The following is a 21,810-nucleotide window of genomic DNA, read 5'->3' on the forward strand; positions in this document are numbered from 1 at the left end:
CAACATAATGCACAGATGTCTGCTGTGACAAGGAAAATCTCACTTAATTCTATTGTTATTCCAACAACAAAAAAACTACGAGGAAACAAGTTGCAATTATGTCAATAAGACTTGTAAACTAAAATATGTTATTTTGAAATCTCCTACGTATTGTAACTACTATTATTTTAACAACAATAGAACTGTGATAATATCATAAATTTATCAGTTGATACTATAAACTTGGTAATTAAATAGGGAAACGTTCGAAATAATTGGCATTTAAAATATTAAAAGAACTCTGAAGAAGTATGTTATAAAATGATGTTGACGTTACCAGGCCATGCAAGTTCTTTTACATGCAATCTGTAAAATTTATGAGAGATACAAGATAAAGGTGTCAGTTTTTTTAAATGTCATTTTGTGTTTCTCTCGTGAAAAGAAATAGATAATTTTGGCATGTCTTTAGAAATGCAAAATAAAAACAAAAATAAACAGGCAAATGCAATTAACAAAAGAATCATTAGATAGCCAGAAAATCAAATCAACTCTGAATGGAATGAAATATTTATATTTATCACTGGAATAAAATCATCAGATCAAAATGAGAAACATTTCAAAAATAGTTTTGTGAATGTAATACAAAAATGGCATTATAATTTTGCAAATAATCTATCAAAATATGAAATTTAGATATTTGATTTTTTTCCTTTCTTTGATATGACAAGCTCTAACTAAAAACGTTGCCATTCAAGGATTGTTAAGAAATGAGAATAAAGCTTGTCTAGTATGTATTATGCATTAATTCATTTATTAAAATTATAGAGAGAGAAAAATTTAGAGGATTACATTGAATCAAAAAATTCGTTAGATTAAGGGAATCCTTTTTTATCTCTAAGTGATTTATGAATGTGGAAATAATAGAAATTCAAACTCATCGTAGAATATGAGCACAATGCAGGAGTGTTAAAGAAGAAACAGCGGCAGTTTTTATCGTTACTTTCATAAAGCTATGCCCTATCATTATCATACTTTTTTCATACGCAATGTGAATGTTTGATGCCGTTGTAGAAGTCATACTTCAGCATCAGAAGATACAAATCAATACGGATTTGATTTTAAAATATTTTTAGAAAAATATTATGTTTCTGTAGTAGTGTCTCGTTGCTTTACAATTTGCCAGATGCACTTAAAACGACAAAATAATTCAGAAATCGAGCAACAGCTTATATTTCTTAGCACCATAAAATCAATTCTAACCTATTTATAATGTTTGATTTTCTTGTACAGTATCGAAAGCATATCAAAGATTTCTTATAAGACATGGAACTAGCTATTAGTCACCAATCACTATGTCAATAAACACAACACAATGCAAGTAAAGAAAATGACCATGTGCACGAGAAATAGATCTGATTTATGTTTTATGATAGTTAAAAGACAAACAACGAATATCTAACCTATCACTAAAGTATCGATTATATCAGACCAAAATGTATTTTGGAATCGATCATTAGATATGTTATTTTTGAAGCGTGCAAGATGGTCACTGAAGTCGTTGTTTAAGATTTAGAGTTGTAAACTAAAGACCCACAGCCAAAAGGCACGGCATACAGACCATCTATTAGATAAAGTTTGAGTGTTACAGATAGATCTAAGCTGGCAGGAACGAAAGAGGGATGAAAATTAGAAACATTCTTGTGAAAGAGATATTGGATTATTTCACTTGACAATAATGATCGGTGCTCAGATGCTGCTGCCGATTTTTTGTTATTTTTTTTCATATGCTCACAGAACATACTATATTTAATCATTGGCAAAGTTTATTTTTGGGATTTGAGTCTGCAACTAAGATTTGTAATTGTATTTTTGAGATACGCTAGATTTTACTTCTATACATTTATTATAATAGCCATTAAGAAGATGCCTATTGTTGTAAGCACACTTATTTTTGGTTGAAGCACAAACCGGAAGTTGAGAACAACTATGATATTTAACCCATAAATGTTTCCGAGTCAGCTATGAACTTTAGAAGTCGTATAAGTTCTGGATAAAATGATTCAACTTATCTAAGACTCGAAGACTACGTTTTAAATTACTTTTGGTGCATTAAGAGTATTAATATTAAACCACATTGAAAATCCTATAGTAGCTCCCAAAAACTATTTGCCAATGTGATGCTAGGGAACTAGAAACTTATTGAAAGAAATGTACCATATTCTGGTGACTGGTATGTCGCGGAAGAGTTGAGCTACGGAAGCTGGTGCCCAGTGTGGCCTCGCCTCCACCGAGCTTTGACAGCTTGGACACCTTCTTGGGGGATGCCTGTTGGGTGGCCCATGGAGGGGGAGGGATTGTTGGGGTGGTGGGACTTTGATACGGTGGTTGACTGTACCCGCGATGACGCCTGGGCATGGTGCCATAAGGGTCATTGTTAGGAAAGTATCCATGTTGTTGCTGATGTGGTTGCGGAGAAGGTGTTTGGAGATAGTAAGTAGTTTGGGAAGTGCGCCGTTGCGGCTCTATGTGTACGTGAATGGGCTGGTTGTGTTGTCTTTGGAGTTTCATATTGTGATGATTGTGATTATTAACAACGGGGGTGTTGTAGTTGTGACCGTAGTGATGTGGCGGTTTTGTAGAATGTTGGAAATTGTTTGGGCGTCTTGGATTGGGACTACTGGGCGATAAATCCTGGGAAAGAAATGGGAACAAAATTATGTCTAGGTGGGTGGATTGATATTGAAACCAGTATATATTAGAATCGGCCATGGAATCCGCAAGGACGATTGCTGTTCTATCCGGACGGAATGTATTAATTTTTGCATTATTTTAATATGTGAATAAAGTGATAATAATATTGCGCCTGTTGGAGTAAAGAAGTAAATAATTTCAAGCACGAAAGAATGAACTCCGTTTAAAGGAAATTTGAATTCCAGACAAGAAACCAAAATGACATTTTTTTACGCGAATGCGAACGAGATTATCGTGGCAGACCATTTTATTTTTAAAAAGATAACGCTAACCGGTCTATGATAAAATCATTTTTCATTTTCGTATGGCATTTTTAGCTAGTGATTTGTTATCGCATTTGACCAATAAAAACGAGCGGACTTTTCCTCTCTTATTTATAATTTTGGATCAAACTACAGCTGATTCTTCTGTTTGACACAAATTATTTGGGAAAGGGAAAGGAAACACACCTTGCTATTACGTAATTGGAAATGTAATCAAACATCATCCGTGGTTTTTTGGGGAAAGACATAAATTTTAGAACAAACTGATTGCGAGTAGAGTATATTTGTGTTTTTTGTTTTTTTTTTGTTTTTGTCAATCTTGATGATGAATTTAATCTACGAAATAATGGTTTCACTTTACTTTCTGACTAGTAATTTTGCAATTGTAAACGGTTTTTTTCCATACAACATTGATTCAGATACATAATTCGACTTATTTTGAATATTCCGTAAGGAACTCTTTCCCCAAAATAAAGATCTTAAGAAAGCAACAACAGTAGTGATGATATTTAAAAACTAGAGAAGCAGTGAATATCATTTATGCGATAACTGAAAACCTCGAAAAAAAAATGTTATAATAACAGAAAAGAGCAGATCCACACGCTTTTGATAACCGAGCAAGTATGCATGTGATGATCAAATGAACTGACAGAATAAGACAGAAAATAACGACTGGGTTATAAAGTAAAGAACGGAATAAGGCTGTGATTTACAACAGCGGTTTTGTAGTGTTGATGAAGTCTTTCAATCTGGTCTTTGATGAACGGAATGGTGGCTGGGGTGTGTTCCAAACACAAGGCAGCTATCAGCCTGTCGCGGAGGCGGTAGGTCGGACACATCTATCTCAAAATAGTGGATGGGAAACGGTTTAATCATCAAGTTATCATGTTTTATTTCAATGCTTGAAGCTCAAAGATATATTAACGATACTAAAATTGAACGGAGACTTGAATTTAATGTTTGAAGACAGATGACATGGTTGTTTCCGGTTTCTCACGCCATCCTCTCATCTCTCATTTGTCTTTAGCGTTTCAAAGGGGAAACCCAAAACGTCCACCTCATCTGTCTTCGTAAATCAAATTGAAGCTTCCATTCAATATTATTCTTGTTATTCATGTTTTATTTTATGAATGTTTAACATAGCTTATAATCATACTCTGAAGCAACTTTTAGAATGCCTTGAAAGAAATTAAGTCTTAGGATTATGAAACCATGTTTTCACACAAATCTGGTTATTTTGCCTTATAATAATGGGAAACATTTTATTCATGACTTTGGCCATTCCGTTTTCTTAGTTAAAATGAATAATAGAGGCTACGTAATTTACATGTATGAAGGGCAATTATAAGGAGAAGTCGAATGAAGTGAAATTGATCAAAAAAAGTGGGAAGAAGGATTTCTAAACGCGTGAATATTATGGAGTAATAATCTACTAATTTGGCGCACACGTGGATGACTTGGGCAAAAAAATAGAACAGGGTAGGGTTTACTGGTTTCGTCTTTTTGTTTTCTGGGAGGAGGCTTAAGTAGGTTTGTTGGTTTGTTTAGTATTATTGGGTAGGAGGACAATGGATAACGGTTGGTAACGGAATGTAACCATTCATAATAAGAGGAAAGAGCAAAACATAACAATAATGTGTGCTCGTGGCTTTGAGCGCAAATTAAAGGGTAAAACGGGTCCAATGTACTGGTTTAATTTTTCTAGCAATATAATCCAAGCTGGTCTGGAGTCAATTCGGGAACTAAATGGGTCTACAACTCTGTTGTATTTTGGTGAAGGCGTGTTTTAATAAAGGTGGATTGACGGATTGGGGGGTTTCAACGCAAAAACATGTGTTCACGCATTTGGTGTTTAAGATGATAACAAAGGTCAACAAAGGGGTCTGAATTAATTACAGCGCGAGCAATAGCCCTAAGTCTATTGAGTTTTTTCTTGACGTAATCGGAGGCCAAGGGAGTGCATTCATCTTTGAGACCGTGGAGAAACCTGTCTTGTAGGTTCTGTATTGACTGTGGCTCAGTGGACAGAGACTGTAACAACTTGGGTCGTGACTGTGGTAACGTTTCCTTAGGCAGGAGACAGAACATTGTTAGCGTTTGGAATGATATTTACGAGAAACTGCATTTACACAGTGAAATCAACCACATGTAGATGATCACTACATGGCCTGCCTTGGCCGTTCTATACATCAATATGTATTTAATCGAGAGCAAATGGATGAGATGTATTGTAGTGATAATGACATGACAAATCTGAGAAGTCTCAACATGTATATCTCAGTTTATTTATTATCGAAAGCGGAGTGATTTCGTTCTCAAAGCATCATATCAAATATATTATTCTGAAATTGATGATTTTATCGTTTATGGTTGATTAAATGATTCTTCAGAGGGCATCCATAATATATTTTGGTGCCCATTACACCACCAAATGTTAAGTTTGTTCCAATAATTATATTTGTCAGAGACCTCTCAATGTCCCTTAACTATTTTGAAGATATGTTAAAAATTCTATGTAAGAGATGATCAACTTATTGCATTGTTATATACTTTCAACATTATAATATTTCGAAATAAAAGATAACTTTGCCTTTATGCAAGAACTTTTTCTTATCTGAAAACAATGATTGACAAATTTTGCATCGCATCTCACTTCATCCTCTAAACTCTACATGCAAACATAGAAATAAGAAAGACACAATTAATATTGAAGACACCGAAAGAAAATATAGACAGTGTTTTTAAAATGTATATTTACATTTATAACCTTGCTTAAATCTGTTTGTTTCTATAAAGCCATATATCTAATGAAAAGGAAATAGACAATAGAAACAGCAACATCTGTTCCCAAAGATGTGATAGCCATACTTGATGTGGCAAAAGTGAAAAGCACCGGGTAGCGCACGAAATGATGCCACAAAAAAAGAATCGCAGTACCTACCTCTGTGTGAGCTTGAGATCCCGGGGGTGGGTTATCCTATGAATACCATATTGATTTGATATTGCAAATATCAACGACACAAAATTTTACATACAAAACTATTTTCTCCGATATATCATCTTTTTGAGGCCATATCATTATCAAATTCTGTTGCAGTATTATTTGATATTCAAAATTACTGTCTATTTATAAACTTACTCTTCAACATGAAAACTGAAAAGGAATCATTAATTGGAAATACAAAATCTATCTAACAAAAATTTACTGTATTACTGTATAGTTTTTACTCACCAAGAAAAAAAGGAGACCATTAGGATCAAGTCATTCAAATGAGATTTGATGACAGCGATTATTGTCATTCTAGTAAACCACTATTGGGCTTGGTAAAAAAAAAAAAGAATTCAGGCAAGTTAATCAAAATAGATACAGTGGAAACCATTTATAACAGGCCCGGTTATAACAGGGATCGGGTATAACAGGGATTTTTCAAATCCCTGTTTTTTACCTCTCTTTGTCTCTATTAAAAATTATCGGTTATAGCATGGCCTCACTTGAACCAAATCGGCTATAACAGGGACAATGCCTTTTCACAAAGAGTGAAACTCACCTCTTTGAACTTGCTGACCAGTCTCTCTAACTGATGATGACACATACCTAGTATTAGTAGATACTATGTGTGAAATGTGAAGAACGTGCGAAATTGCGGCATCCATCCCTTTGACAAAGTAGACAAGTCTATGTCATGTATGGTTAGAGGGCAAGAGAAGAACCCCCCCCCTCTCTCTCTCTCTCTCTCTCTCTCTCTCTCTCTCTCTCTCTCTCTCTCTCTCATCGTTGTAGTCGTCGTCATAGTAATGGTAGTAATAGAAATAGTGATAGTAGTAGTAGTAGTAGTAGTGGTAGTAGTAGTAGTAGTAGTAGTAGTAGTAGTAGTAGTAGTAGTAGTAGTAGTAGTAGTAGTAGTAGTAGTAGTAGTAGCAGTAGTAGTAGAAGAAGTATAATCGATTGATAGTTGGATGGATTGATAACCAAGTTGATCAACCCTGAAGATCACTTGAAAAAGTCAATTATGTGCTTATTTCCCTTGTATTTCTGATGTAAAAGGGACCGGCTATAACAGGACTTTTGTTCTGGTCCCACCATCCCTGTTATATCAGGTTTCCACTGTAGGTTTATAGATAATATTTACAGACGCTGAGGAATCCTCAATGGATTAGGAATACCAATTCCTCCTCATCCCCTGCCTCTTAACGGATAGATGATCTGCATCTGCTAGTGACAATAATTATCAATTATGGAGGAAAAGAAGAGTTACTGTACCTGCAGCGAAGGCGCCCTGGGTCGCTGAGTGACGATAGGGGGAGATAGTGGCGAGATATTGACACACCCTGGTGCAGGTCTGAAAACATAATTAACAGAATTCACATTATTGTGCTTCTTATCCCGATAATTCCGACCACTGTCCAAAAAAATAAAAATAATGAAACCCGTTTATCCGGAGTAGTGTGACATTCGAAATACCGAAGCACCCAACTAAATTTACTTATGGGGCTCTAAATATTTGTCAAACTGTTTCGCCTGTGTAGTTCTTGGAAAAAGTAGGGGTTTTTTTTTATTTTCTCGAGATCATTGATGGTATGCTTGGGTGTTTTAGTTGTTTGATACAATCGTTTCATAGATCATTTTCATGGCGCCCAGTCTACTTTGACTATTCTATATTTTTAATCTCCAAAGAGCAACAAACATTTTTCATAGCGATTGTATTTATAACTTATCTAAAACAAATTCCATAAATCTTGTCTAAGACTTAAGAGATTTATCAACATTTGGTTTTCTTTCAATCTTTGATAATAGAAACATTTTATCAAAGTAGTTATGAAGATATAAATATTGCTTTGAGAAATGGGGCAAAAAAACAGAGCTTCACTTTTTCTCTATTGGTTCCAGTTTAAAAAAAATAAACAGAGAGCCTTTTATTTTCAACTTTATCAACTTGAGGGGATTATAACGAAACATTAAGCAAACATACTATAATCCATTAAGTGGCTCAATATTGCTTTCCTCGTTTGTCGACACCAATAATGGTTGGCGTTATTTTTTTCAAAAATATATTTTAACATGAAAAGAAGTCAACTCAAAATCAAGACATTTTTCATTTAAATTAACATGCATTATATATAAGAGGCTGGTTCATAAGCTCATTGTGTGATGCACACAGAGAAAATTATGAGAAGGATAATCATGGATCACTAATGTCCGTAATTTTTAAGATTCTACATGCCTTAAGCACCTTACTCGCTCTTGAAAAAAACAGCCCATAACTTGGGCACTAAATACAATTGATTTGTCATTGTGGTTATTACTTTGTCTATGATCGGAGGAGTAAAACAAGAAGCGAACGATGAGATAAGTTTTCATCATAAATTCACACCAGATTTGCAATCAGAGCGAATGAATTAAACTCAAAGATGTGCCATGAACTTTGTTGTTGATTTTTTCTTCACTATTTATATACATTTTAGATACCCAAATTTGCTGTCATTCGCGTTCCTCTTAAACTCACTTCTTTCTCGTCCACCCCCCCCCCCCCTCCCCACTCCCAACCCCCCACCCCTCCCTATTCACTTTAAAAGCACAAACGCGCCAACTTTTGCACAATGTAAATGTTGCTGATCGAAGCTCGAGAAAATAAATAATAATGTAAAATTGATTTTAAGCTTCAATTTAATTACAAAAACAGATCAAATGAACGTTTCGGGTTTCCCCTTTATCAACAAAACAGGATGAATGAAACACCACAGATGAATGATATAATATGGTAGTGGCGTAGTTAAGATGAAGTTTTGTTTATTCATCTTAACTAAGCCACTACCACGTTATTTCATTCATCCTGTTTTGTTGATATAGGGGAAACCCGAAACGTTCATTTGATCTGTTTTTGTAATCAAATTGAAGCTTACAATCAATTTCACATTATTATTTATATCAACTTTTACACAGCATCATAACAATTAAAAAGTAAAGTTAAACGTACCTATTAACCACCAGGTTTATCTGACCTCCAGCGTTCTTGATAGCGTCCTGGGCCCCTACGTGAGTGAGCTGACTGGTAGGTTCTCCTCCTATGGCAAGGATTACGTCCCCTCTTTGGAGCTCTCCCTCTGCTGGGCTGTTAGAAAATACCTGTGGATGTGATAACGAACATTTCTATAACCCAGCTTATTCCTTTAAAAAGGGGCTCTATGTGCCCGGAGAAGCAGTTCTCAAAACACTCAAGGACTACCAATACTATCAGTATTATCAATACCACCGCAACTACTACTACTACTGCTACTACTACTACTACTACTACTACTACTACTACTACTACTACTACTACTACTACTACTACTAATGATAATAATAATAATAATAATAATAATAATAATAATAATAATAATAATAATAATTAATAATATAATAAATAATAATAATAATGATGATGATGATGATGATGATGATGATGATGATGATGATGATGATGATGATGATAATAATACCATTATTATTATTATGATGATTATTATTTTTATGATGATGATTATTATTATTATCATCATCATCATCATCATCATCATCATCATCATCATCATCATCATCATCATCATCATCATCATCACCATCATCATCATCATCATCATCATCATCATCATCAGCATCATCATCATCATCATTATCGCTTTGAATGCCACTTCCACTAATGAATATTTGGTATGCTGGATTATATTGAGATTGCAACTATGTCAGATTAAAGCTAACAAAATATCGGAATCCAACTTTTCTTAATGAATACTCGATTTTATATTTGGCACATTTGCCAATCAGTCATAGAGGTGAACTAGGAATATTGTCTGGTGCAAGGCTAGATATTGTAGAAAGAAAAAAAAGGGGGGGGGGGTAATTGTATCTATGCATAAAAGTTACACAGAGCATTTAAAGGTTTTTAGAACCTATTAGCTCTAAAACGATACGATGCGATACGATTAATATTAAAAAGATAATTTCTTCTCTCCTAAAAGTAAAGGTGGACTTTTTGAAATATTTAAATATTGCAGTTATTCTATATGGCATAATGCTTTTCATTCTTTTTTTATAATGCACTGACAAATTCTCCCCAATATTCAGATATGGTAAATAAAGATAAATCATGGGTTATATTGAAACTCAAAGCATTACATAAGCATCGTTCTGCAGATTTAAAAACAGATAAGGAGTGGGCGAGGAAGCCAACCAGTCGATATGATGTGGGAGAAACCAACATGTTATATTTTGTGATAACTTTTTCTTCAGCTTACGACAGGAAGCAATTAAATAACATTGAAAGCTAAGGTATCTTCAGGCGCTTATCTCAGCTGAAGCTTGAAACATGTCTTATCTTTGTAACACTGATTTCTCTGGGAATTTTTTTAAAATTCCTAAATTCATCTGGTAAATGTTTGTCTTTATAGAGATAACAACTGAATCAATACGTGTTGAATCGGTCCAACTAACAAAATATTTGAATTCTGTTGATATCATTAATCGGAGCTGTTTTAAATCCCGTGAGTTGGGCTTTGTCGGGTTTTTTTTTAAACTTTTCTTACAAACTGTTATGTAACTTAGAAAAAATGTATGATTGTGGGGTAGATCTAGATATGAGGCAGTACTAACAAGTCTTATTTCGTAACATGCGACATAAAAATGCACCACTTTTAATAATTTTTTTAAAAATATGGACAAATTATCTTTTCATCAGTTTTCTTGATTAAATAATCAATTTTTTTTTTAATGATTGGTAATAATTAAAATGGAGGAAAAAATTGTTACTTTGTCATTTTTTAACCTTAGGGAAGCTTTTTCGGTTTGGTTTGGTTTTTGTTTTGTTAGACTGTAAAGTTTTGGATGTATAAAGGGGGGGGGGGTGGTGTTATTTTTTAGGGGGGGAGGAGGGTCTTGTTTGTTTTGTTTTGTTTTGTCTGTTTGTTTATTTGTTATTTGGCAGAGCCTCTTTAAGAAATTTTAACTGAATCCAATTGCTCGTGTCTCTCTTATCATAAAAAATCCTTATCCATCTAAAACTAAATATACGTTGATGAAAAATCGTTCTAACATCGTTTGTGGATAAATGAAAGGATTGGTGAGTGTACTAAACTTTGAATTAATACTTTAAAAAACTTGAGTTTTTATATAGGGCAATATCCACTAAACGTGCTCAAAGCGCTTTACAAAGGGTCCCTGACCAACAGCAACACGTAACATGTAGAACGAGATTAGGCGATAATACAATTTTTTCCCGAAAGAGAAAACGCTGTTAACGGCCAGGTACTCATTTTACACCTGAGTACGGTGAGAGAATATGAATAAAGAGCCTTTTTCAAGGACTCAACTATGCGCCGAACGAGGCTCGAACCCAAGTCCTTCCGATCCGAAAGCAAGTGCCATACCATAAGACCACATAGCCGCACTAGACGTCTAATTTCAAAGTGGTTTAAAATGCTGCTTAGCCACGTCGATCTTACGAAATAGCTTGCACTTTTACTTTAACCGATTAAGGAGCTCAAAAGAACCGTTATATTTAGGGTTTGTTTTTAAATTATGCATTTCTCAAATTTACTGGTTTTTACAAGAAATTAATTCCACTGATCTTAAGACACACAGAAAGCCTTCGGAAAAAGCATACAGATATGAAAACTATTAGAATTTTCCTTCAAAACAATGTGTTTTCGTTGGCAACTACAACCAAAACTACATATTTTAAAGGATCCATGCCAATACAAATAATAAGATTCGATGGCTTTACTTCACCTCTCAACAGATAACATGACAATTAATAATAAATGAGTACTGGGGTACAACAACCTGCAATTTGACCTAATCAAACAAGCAAAACACAGTTAAGGCACTAAGGGGTGTTGTCCATGTGCCAAACGGACTGGAATGTGACCGGGCGGTTAGTAACACCAGGCTACAAATTTGGCAGCTTGTTAGTAACCCCTATCCATATCTCATTCCTTGTTTGATTTATTTTCTACTGTAACCAAATCCCATTTGCAGTTCAGTGCTTTTATTTTCTTTATTATTTCATAGTTGTTTTGTTATGGTAATAGTGACTAGTGTCTATTCACCAAGTTAGATTACGTTGTATTGTTTATTTCCTGAAGTTAATGGGGACAAGTCACGTGTATGCAATATCAGTGCTTCGGTGAAAGAGGATGAGAACAAATATGTTACAAAGCACGTCAGACTGGTTTTATGTCGGAGTAAATATAAATTTATAAAAAGCGAGAAATATGAAATTTTGGGCTTATACAAGTTATAGATAGGCCCCTTCAGAGTCATTCTTCTCAAGAGAGAAAATGAACTTATTGTCCAAGTTTCATATGTTTTACAATAACTTTTATTTTTAGCATCAATATCACACCAGAATAATACAGTTTGGAGATGGCGAGTCATATATTAGGAATTTAGGAGTCTTACGTTTTAGGATTGATCAGTGATCAGACTAGTAGCACTCTTCGAAATGGTTCTAATTGAAATGTCACTGGAAAATACAAATCTATATAACCATCATCAAAATATATATGTAACATCCATCACTTATATATGTCGAATTTAGATAATAAAGGGTCTGTTTATATATATATATATATATATATATATATATATATATATATATATATATATATAATTGAATCGTATTTGATACAAATATGTTACGGATAGTGCTCGACATGTAGCAATGGTGCGAATTATTATTTTAATATTTACCACAATGTTGGAGTCAGTCTACATCGATGATTCAGGCCTAATCAGCCATCGTCAGGACTGTGTGTTACATGAGTTTGGTTTGTTGTCTGTTGTTGTTTGTTGAAGTGGTTCCGGTTTGTAGTTGATTAATAAGAACTTCCGGCGATGTGGACACGTATTGTACATCTCATTTTTCGTGTTGAGTGTGGCTTCATGAGGGTGTTTGATTATAGTATATTTCTCTTCCAGGCATAAGCTACATTGTTTTGATGTTGGTGTGTATCCTGTTGCTTTAGATAAAATTTTCCATGAAATGTTGTGGTCTAGTTTGTTGTCTTTTAATTTCCAAATATGTTCGCTGAGTTTTGTGGATGTTTTTTTGTTAGTGTTTCTAAATGTTGAGGTATGGAGGTTGTATCTTGTTTTGAAATTATTTTCCGTTAGTCCTACATATTTTTCTTGCTTGTTTGTTTTAGTTTCGATGACTGGGGCTTGGTAAATTAAGCTTGATTCTAAACATTGTTTATATATATATATATATAACAAATAAACAAAATAAAAATAAAAAGGTTTTGGTTTCGACTATGTCAATTGATGATAGCTGGTTCTGTAAGAACTTCGCCAAATCTCAGGTTTGACCTTTTTTGCCAAGACAGGGGTCATTTGAATTGATCCATATTTCAAAGACAAGTTTCTTTTTTCTCCTGAAATGTTAAAAACGTGATTTTTCATAGTACCGCAGTATGGGTCGTTTTACATTGTCTTCCTAAAAGCCAGGGGTTGCTTATGTCTAATTATAAGGTAAACGAATTCTTTGGATTGTTTTACACAGGCTAATAAAAGTATTCGTGAGTAGAGCCAAATTATTGTTGCTAGGCAATTTATTGAACCGGAAACGAGGTTGTACTTTATTTCCTGTTTTGATCGGTCACTGAACTTGTTTGGTAGGAGAGTAGAAGAAATAGGAACAAACTATTGTGTAACAGTCAGTACACTTTTCCTTTCCGCGCTGTCTTCAACAGTCGTGACGTCACTTCCCTCGTAGTGCCGCATAGTAACTTAGTAACTGGTTCTAAAATATCGGAACAATGGCGGACGCCCTGATAAAATACTTCTCCGACGAGCATAAAAGTGTAGCTAGAGGAGAAAAACATTATAAATCTGATCATATTTTGACTTTTATACATTCTGATCACATGACGTGTGAAAAATTCTAACCAGCATGAAGAATTAAAAGTACCGATTTTCTTTGTTTAGAACCAAGCTGCTCGTTGCTGGGCGGACGTGACATCAGACTATTTAATCCTATTGGCAAGAGAACAACAATCAAACGATAATAGGAATGAGTTGTAGTTAGTCGAGTTGTCTAGGTAAATGTCCTTTATGAGCTTCATCATCAATTACCTCAGCAGAAATCAACTTTCTATTTCGTACGGTGCAGGTCATTTGATAGGCCCCCTTTTGTGCTTGTTTATTAACTATTTCACCAGATTTTCATTCATATTATTTGAGTCGAGAAGCGTCATTTGTAGTGCTTTACATTTTACATTAACACAGATCATTAACCAGTTATGACCACAACTGTCACTCATCTCTTCAATATTTGTGAACAGCGATACAATCATATCGATACTGTAGGAATTTGCAGAGAAAAGGCATCAAAAGAACATCGCAGTACTTTTCCTTGGTAAATACAAGTGTGCGTCTGCAAAGCAATAGTTTTTAGCCATATTTAAAGTAAATTTTATTCCAGAAATAGCAGCAGATACATAGAAGAAGAAGTAGTCGTAGTAGTAGTAGTAGTAGTAGTAGTAGTAGTAGTAGTAGTAGTAGTAGTAGTAGTAGTAGTAGTAGTAGTAGTAGTAGTAGAGTGATGATATGTATAGTATGATGATGATGATGATGATGATGATGATGATGATGATGATGATGATGATGATGATGAAGATGATGAAGAAGAAGAAGAAGAAGAAGAAGAAGAAGAAGAAGAAGAAGAAGAAGAAGAAGAAGAAGAAGAAGAATCTAGATTTCTGCACCTGACTGCCTGCCCTTTGAAATTGTTTATTTCATGTTGTTACCTGTCCTGAGAGAGAGAGAGAGAGAGAGAGAGAGAGAGAGAGAAAGAGAGAGAGAGAGAAGAAAAATGAGTTCACACCGTGGTGTGTGTCTCAAATGAGATTTAACAAGCTGTCATGTGTATTCAAATTGAAATATATCTATTGAAGCATGGTGTTTACTATTTTTTTAAAACACCTCATAACAATGCCATTTGGATATTCCGTAATAACACATACAACTATGTGTAACCTTACACGTTTATAGATGTTGTGCGCTTGGCTAAGAAACTCACAACATTGCCATCCAGAAATATAACGGTCCAAACACACAAAACAATGTGTAACCCTGAATGATATAATCTGGTTAATTAATTCAGTTTATTGAGAATTACTCATAAACATGGATTGCAAAAAATAATGACAAAGATTTGAATGACGTCAACTTCGTTCTATCTATAGTCTGTAATTACAAAGAGCTGAGTGACGTCAATTTCGATATATCAAAAAGAAATATTGACACAGTCAAGTGCTCAGAACACGGTAAAAATCATTGCACAATAAATGCTTTGTAATTGCAATATATATTTCTTTATAAAGTCGTGATAATTAAAATATTATATTCACGTTTATACTTCACCCCTGGTTGGTTCTTATTGAGTTTGTACAGAACACGTCTTTTGCCAATGGTTACGATTCTATCAATTATAACACAATCTCGTTTACGTTGTGATATATTTGGAAAGGTACTCAAGTGTATCGGAATTGTTGACTGCGTATAATCTTAAAATGAGTCAGTGAATCGTGCACCCCCTGAATGAGGAGCCTATCACAGTTTTTTGCTGGGTGGAACATTTGGGATTACCAGCTGAGAATTTCAGAATGACAAATTAAAGGGCAGTCACTGGTGTAAGATAAAATAATATGCCCTTCCGCCACAAAATCATAAGATATCGTTGCCTAGGCATTCCACGAAGGAATATGGACAATTCATCAAACAAGATGTCTGATGTCAACAGAAATCACCCATGTTGTCCAAGTGAGCAAATTGTGGGTTATTAATCTTGCCCAAGGAAAAAAACGAAAGTGCCTAAAGCGGGGCCCGAACCCGAGACCTTCCGGGTTACAGTGCAATGCCTTCACAACTCGGCCACTTCGGGAAGGAGGAACGGTTGTGTTTTTTTTTATTCGAACTTAAATGGTATAACTACACTGCCGTATTCTGGAAAAAACAAAGACTTGTACAAAATTTTACCCAGTAAATTCGGCCTTCAAATTAATTAATTATCCATTCGTTAAAAAATGACCTTCATTTTTTCTTCGTCCCATTTTTGAGAGTTTTTACCAAGATGAGAGTTATATAAATCGATCGATATTTGAAGGACGAACTTTCTGGCCAAAATTTTAAATACGAGTTTTTCCAGAGTGCATCAGTTAACTGGTTAAATCAGAACCGCTGCCATTTATTTGAATTATATAATATAGGAATATTACGCAAGATGCCTCACTACATTACGACATAATATATTATTATGGTTCTGTTTTAGGCAATCCCTATGTCCTGACTTTCAAGTCAAGCAGACTAAAAACGATTTGAGTGTAGTCCTTGTCTGGCCAAAATTGTTAAAGACATGTCATACGTCGTTTTATTTTTAGATCATAGCTTATAATATTGGTCTTGCTAGTCAATTATGTGACTCGCCGCTTCAATATGGTATTATATAGGGGTTAACCAAATGTAGAAAAGTGGATTTAAATCTCAAATAATTAGAAATATGACGATTTACTTTCCTAATATTAAATAAAGTATATTCGAATCGTATCGTTTAAAAGCTAATAGGTTATAAAATCATTTCAATGCTCTGTGAAACTTTGGTTATAAAATCATTTCAATGCTCTGTGAAACTTTGGTTATAAAATCATTTCAATGCTCTGTGAAACGTGTATGCATAGATATAGATACAATTTATCAAAGTTATATAAATAACATTCATTGTTAACTAGATAATATTGAGTATTACTTGTCAAAAACACAAATAAGTGTCATAGTCATAGTCAATATTCGTAGTATATTTACTCTATTTATTTCACATTTCACATGTTCATTTTTAAACATTCAAGAGTTGCAATTAATTAATATACAAAATGCAAATAATATCCAAGGTCATGTTACATTATTCATCGAAATCAGATATTGGTAAGTATGTTGGTAAGTTCTTTATCAATGGCATTCTTGAAAATATTAATTGAATTAGAATTTTCTCAAACTCTGAGTTATTCAAAATTGCCATTTTTTTAAATTAGGTATTTTTCCTTGTAGATGAATTTATATTTATTATTATTATTGTTATTATTATCATCATCATCATCATCATCATCATCATCATTATTATTATTATTATTATTATTATTATTATTATATTATTATTATTATATTATTATTATTATTATTATTATTACTATTATTATTATTACTATTATTATTATTATTATTATTATTATTATTATTATTATTATTATTATTATTATTGTTATTATTATTATTACTATTATTATTATTATTATTATTATTATTATTATTATTATTATTATTATTATTATTATTATTATTATTTCTCTTCAGTTAAATTTTTAAAAATCAGCCCAAATACCATATTTTTAAATTCTAAATTTAATTTTCAGTTTCTAGATCCACCTAATATAACACCCAGTTTGAAGCGCTGGGTCACATACTATTTTATAATCCATCACAACAAATTCCAACAACTGTGTTCATTACAAATGTGATCAAACACATGTGTATCTCATCGTTTGCCCACAGTGGTAGAGAGTGCAAGTACGTAATGCATGTAAGTGGATGTTGTAATGCTATGGAAATAATATGTGCCAGCGGACACATTACAATGAGTGCATAATAACAACTTATATAATAATAAATACACAACATTGTATGGCGTAACAAAAGCTTGTCTTTTATTGGATTAATCGGCAACTTTCCAGAGAATAATCTATTGGTAGCGCTGTTGAATGGGCACGATCTATAATATTACATTTCCATGTGCTTGAGGTCATTGGTCACATTGTAAAGTGTGCTCAAACTGACCCACATAGTGAAAAGTGTTCACAGTTTGAGAAATATCCAACGTTACAATTGGTCATTTTGCTCAGCATGACTCGTGGGTATGTTTACAACTTTCATAAACAAAGCAGCGTGTTTAGATAAATTGAGAAATGTCCAACCGTTGGTATAGCAACAAATCATGTGATCGATGACTAGCTCAGACGAAAACATGAATATCGATCACTCCCATTCTAAGAAACAAAAACAAACTTTTCACTTATTTGATTTTAGATACCTTTGATTCGACTATTGATGCATTGCGTTTAGTTATAAAACTCACAACAACCGACACACAAAACAATGTGTAACCTTAAACGGTTATAGTCGGATTAATACTACTTAGTGAGAACTTTTCATATAGTTGGCTGGCTTAAAGTTTTTAAGTAAAAAATTTAAAGATTTTAATCTATTACTTTACTGAAGGCACTTAACTATTGAAATGTTGAGTTCAATAAACATTGAAGCCACGTTTCTAGAAGAAAAAATACTCTACAGATTGTCTGACACTGTGTCATAAAGATTTTTTCAAAAGTCTATCTAACACCAGTATCGTCCTATAACCCGTCACTTTAATATATCTAAATTTCAGTAAATCCTTTATACATAAAATTTTAACCAATTCTTCGATTTGAACGGAATTATTACTTGATAAAATCCTTGGAAATCAGATTGCAATATCTATATTTGTTACTCATCACACCAATTATTTTTTATTTTCGAAATAAATTGGTGAAGCCATAATCATCAAAATCGATAAGTTTAAGTTTTTAAGAACTTGGGCATTTATATTCGCAAAATCCGTTAAACGCGCTCAAAGCGCTTTACAAAGGGTCCCTGACCAACAGCAACACGTAACGTGTAGAACGAGACATGACGCCTGTTAGGCGATACTATAGTTTTTTCGACAGAGACAACGCTGTTGACGGCCAGGTACTCATTTTACACCTGAGTACAGTGAGAGAATGTGAGAAAGAGCCTTTCCAAAGACTCAATTATGCGCCAAGCGAGGCTCGAACCCAGAACCTTCCGATCCGAAAGCGAGTGTCACACCATTACTAGTCCACATAGCCGCACAACTTTTTATAACTTTAAGAAATAAAAGTAAAATTTCATAGTAGAATCGTTTATTGTAACTATTTTTTTTTTTTTGTTTTTTTTTTTTTTTTTGGTTCTTTAAGTTTGGCTTTAATTTGATTTCAAGCAATTGGTTCACCTCGACAAATGCCATTTTGAGTGACTTATATCTCAAACGTTTCGGAAAGAGGGGATAGATCCAGTTAATCTTACGTCCATTGATTAAGAGGATGAAGAAATGAAGAAGATATTATTATGAGATGAATGAAAGAAACATGGAAAAGTGAATAAATGGAGTAATGGAAGAGCAAGAGATGTGGAAGCAATGAATGGAAATGTCTGGTCTGGTCTGGCAGGAGAAATTGATAGCTTTGGACAGGTAAGGGAACAGGTATGCACCATCCACATGCCATCGAAAGGGAATGGGGGAAGGGTAGCCATAGAGACTGGTGGCAACTGTAGATAAACATGCATAAATATCCATAATGGTGTTAGATTTGTCTGTAGAATTATTCAAATGTATTTATCTCTTGTCTATAAACCAGTTAACTGCCTTACACTAGAAAGACACGTATTTAAAAATTTGCACAGAAAACTCGTCCTTCAATGTCGAAAGATTGAAATGACCCTCATCTTGGCAAAATCTCTCAAATCTGGGACTTCAAGGTCAAGATAAGGATCATATAAATCGATCGATATTTGAAGGGCGGTTTTTCTGGCCAAGTTTTTAAAACGTGTCTTTTAAGAGTACGGCAGTTTACCAAGTAAACATCAACTTTTGGTGGTGGGGTGGGGGAGGGGGGGGGGCTGATGGGTGTGTTCGTTTTTTTGTTGTTTTTTGTTATGTTTTGAGTTTGGTTGTTTGTTTGTTGTTGTTTTTTGTTGCGTATAATATTGCAGATTATTGATAACCATTTCGCCGGGTCTAAATAATTTTTGCGGCAATTTCAACCAAGTTTAGTCAAAATATAGTTTATATTATAGCAATAGAATAGTCTGTTTCATAACAGGTAGGATTGGGTTAATACTAAAAGGTGAAATGAAACGATGTTGGCGTGTTTTTGGCACATCATCAAAACGTGTGTGGATGGATTGCTGAATCGTTTACACATCTCTAAGTAGACACACACCTGATTTTCATGAGCTTATATTATATTGCTCGCCTAAGAATTTGGTGGTTTATCCAATGAAACGTTATTATGGAAAGAGTTAACAACAAACTCAACTGGCTGTTTAAGATTAATGGGGAGATCGTATATTATTCTATTTGCCTTATAATAGTCGAACGATATGATTGGAGCATGTGGAACTAATTTGCCCTCTTCGTCTCAGTTGATGTATCAAATGAAGTAATTTAAGGTGCAATGAGATTATACGGAAATCCTGTGCATAATGCATAACATTTCAAAATAATACCAGACTAGTTCGTAAATAAACACTGGATGATCTACCAGAAAGAGATCTCACTTATGACGTAATTTGGCAGTGAAAAACAAAATTGTTTGGATCGCAAATGACTTTCGTGTGCTGTTGATTTCTTAAGTTAACAGACAACCAGAGGAAACACATAAGAAACTCAAAATAGTAATATTATTTTATGGGGACGGTTCATATTAAAATTTAAGACAATTTAAGACAAAGATAGGATAGAGTGTAAGTTTCTTTTAATGATATAGATATTATAGTTCGTCAGCCTTTGACTGAAAAGATAATGAATATTGGCTGATACATTGTTTATACCAAGTCAATGCTATCAAATGCATACATTGATTGCTTGATGACTGTTTTTAATCCTACTTAATACCTGCTGTTATCAAATGTAATTAAAAGATTTAGTCCCATTAGCCTTTCATCCATTATATGATATGATTTGATATGATGCGATATTGCTTCTTCATCTAAAAATGTGCAGTAACAATGGTATCATAACATGTTATTTCAGAGTTCCCATCAGATCTGAATTAGACAGAGATATCCAAAAACTTGAAGATCGAAGGTATTATGTGGAAGGAGGAGAGAGATTGGACATACGACTCTGGTTTTAACATTTTTGACAAGTTTGAGTCATCATAATTCATCGATATTTGAAGTTAAATATTTTTGACCAATTGAAAAAGATAATATTTTGCGTGCTACACTATTTAAATACTGATGATTTCTAAGTAATATGAAATTAACCAGTAGATTTTTGACTAACCAAAACATGGAATTTGTGACACACCTTCACACGTGCTCGGACAAGAATAGTTGGTTGTTTATAAACAATATTGAGAATGAAATCGGCCTCTCTCTGGTCATTGTCATTGTTTTATACCGCAAGATGGGTGACTAGTTATCACACAATTTTCTCGATCATTTTAGAAACGTTTAAGTTTACATACCGTTTTCTGTGTTGGTTCTATTGATCAAGCGGCAGAACAGTGGGTATTTTCCTTAGGCACATAATACCATGGGGCTAAAAGTTCATCGAAAAAAGATGGGCGAGTCTTCAGTTTCTTTCAAATTTTTTTCTAGAGATGTTAAATTTCTTAATTCTACAGACACTTCAATTCTTTCTCTGCAGATTTATGTAATGTTTTGAGACACCATAGAGACTGGTGGCAACTGTAGATAAACATGCATAAATATCCATAATGGTGTTAGATTTGTCTGTAGAATTATTCAAATGTATTTATCTCTTGTCTATAAACCAGTTAACTGCCTTACACTAGAAAGACACGTATTTAAAAATTTGCACAGAAAACTCGTCCTTCAATGTCGAAAGATTGAAATGACCCTCATCTTGGCAAAATCTCTCAAATCTGGGACTTCAAGGTCAAGATAAGGATCATATAAATCGATCGATATTTGAAGGGCGGTTTT

The 21,810-nt window shown here is 33.8% G+C and overlaps 1 protein-coding gene across 18 annotated transcripts in view; it reads right to left on the minus strand.

The window, feature by feature from the left end:
• Positions 1–21,810, minus strand: part of LOC144973129 (uncharacterized) — a 52,488-nt gene that overhangs the window by 22,250 nt on the left and 8,428 nt on the right. For 7 of the 18 annotated variants that reach the window (XM_078915215.1, XM_078915208.1, XM_078915209.1 and 4 more), the window contains exons 2-4: positions 8,969–9,117; positions 7,255–7,333; positions 2,194–2,670 (exon numbers count right to left, since the gene is read on the minus strand). In XM_078915215.1, coding sequence (XP_078771341.1) covers positions 2,194–2,670; positions 7,255–7,333; positions 8,969–9,117 — 705 coding nt within the window. Of the gene's footprint in view, positions 1–2,193; positions 2,671–3,706; positions 3,833–4,889; positions 5,061–5,934; positions 5,971–7,254; positions 7,334–8,968; positions 9,118–21,810 lie in introns of all 18 variants that reach the window. The other 11 variants (XM_078915206.1, XM_078915207.1, XM_078915203.1 and 8 more) reach the window with 5 other exon arrangements.

Source organism: Berghia stephanieae, chromosome 5 (genome assembly GCF_034508935.2).
Source record: "Berghia stephanieae isolate SIO BIC M18660-M18661 chromosome 5, UCSD_Bste_1.3, whole genome shotgun sequence".
NCBI lineage: Eukaryota > Metazoa > Mollusca > Gastropoda > Nudibranchia > Aeolidiidae > Berghia > Berghia stephanieae.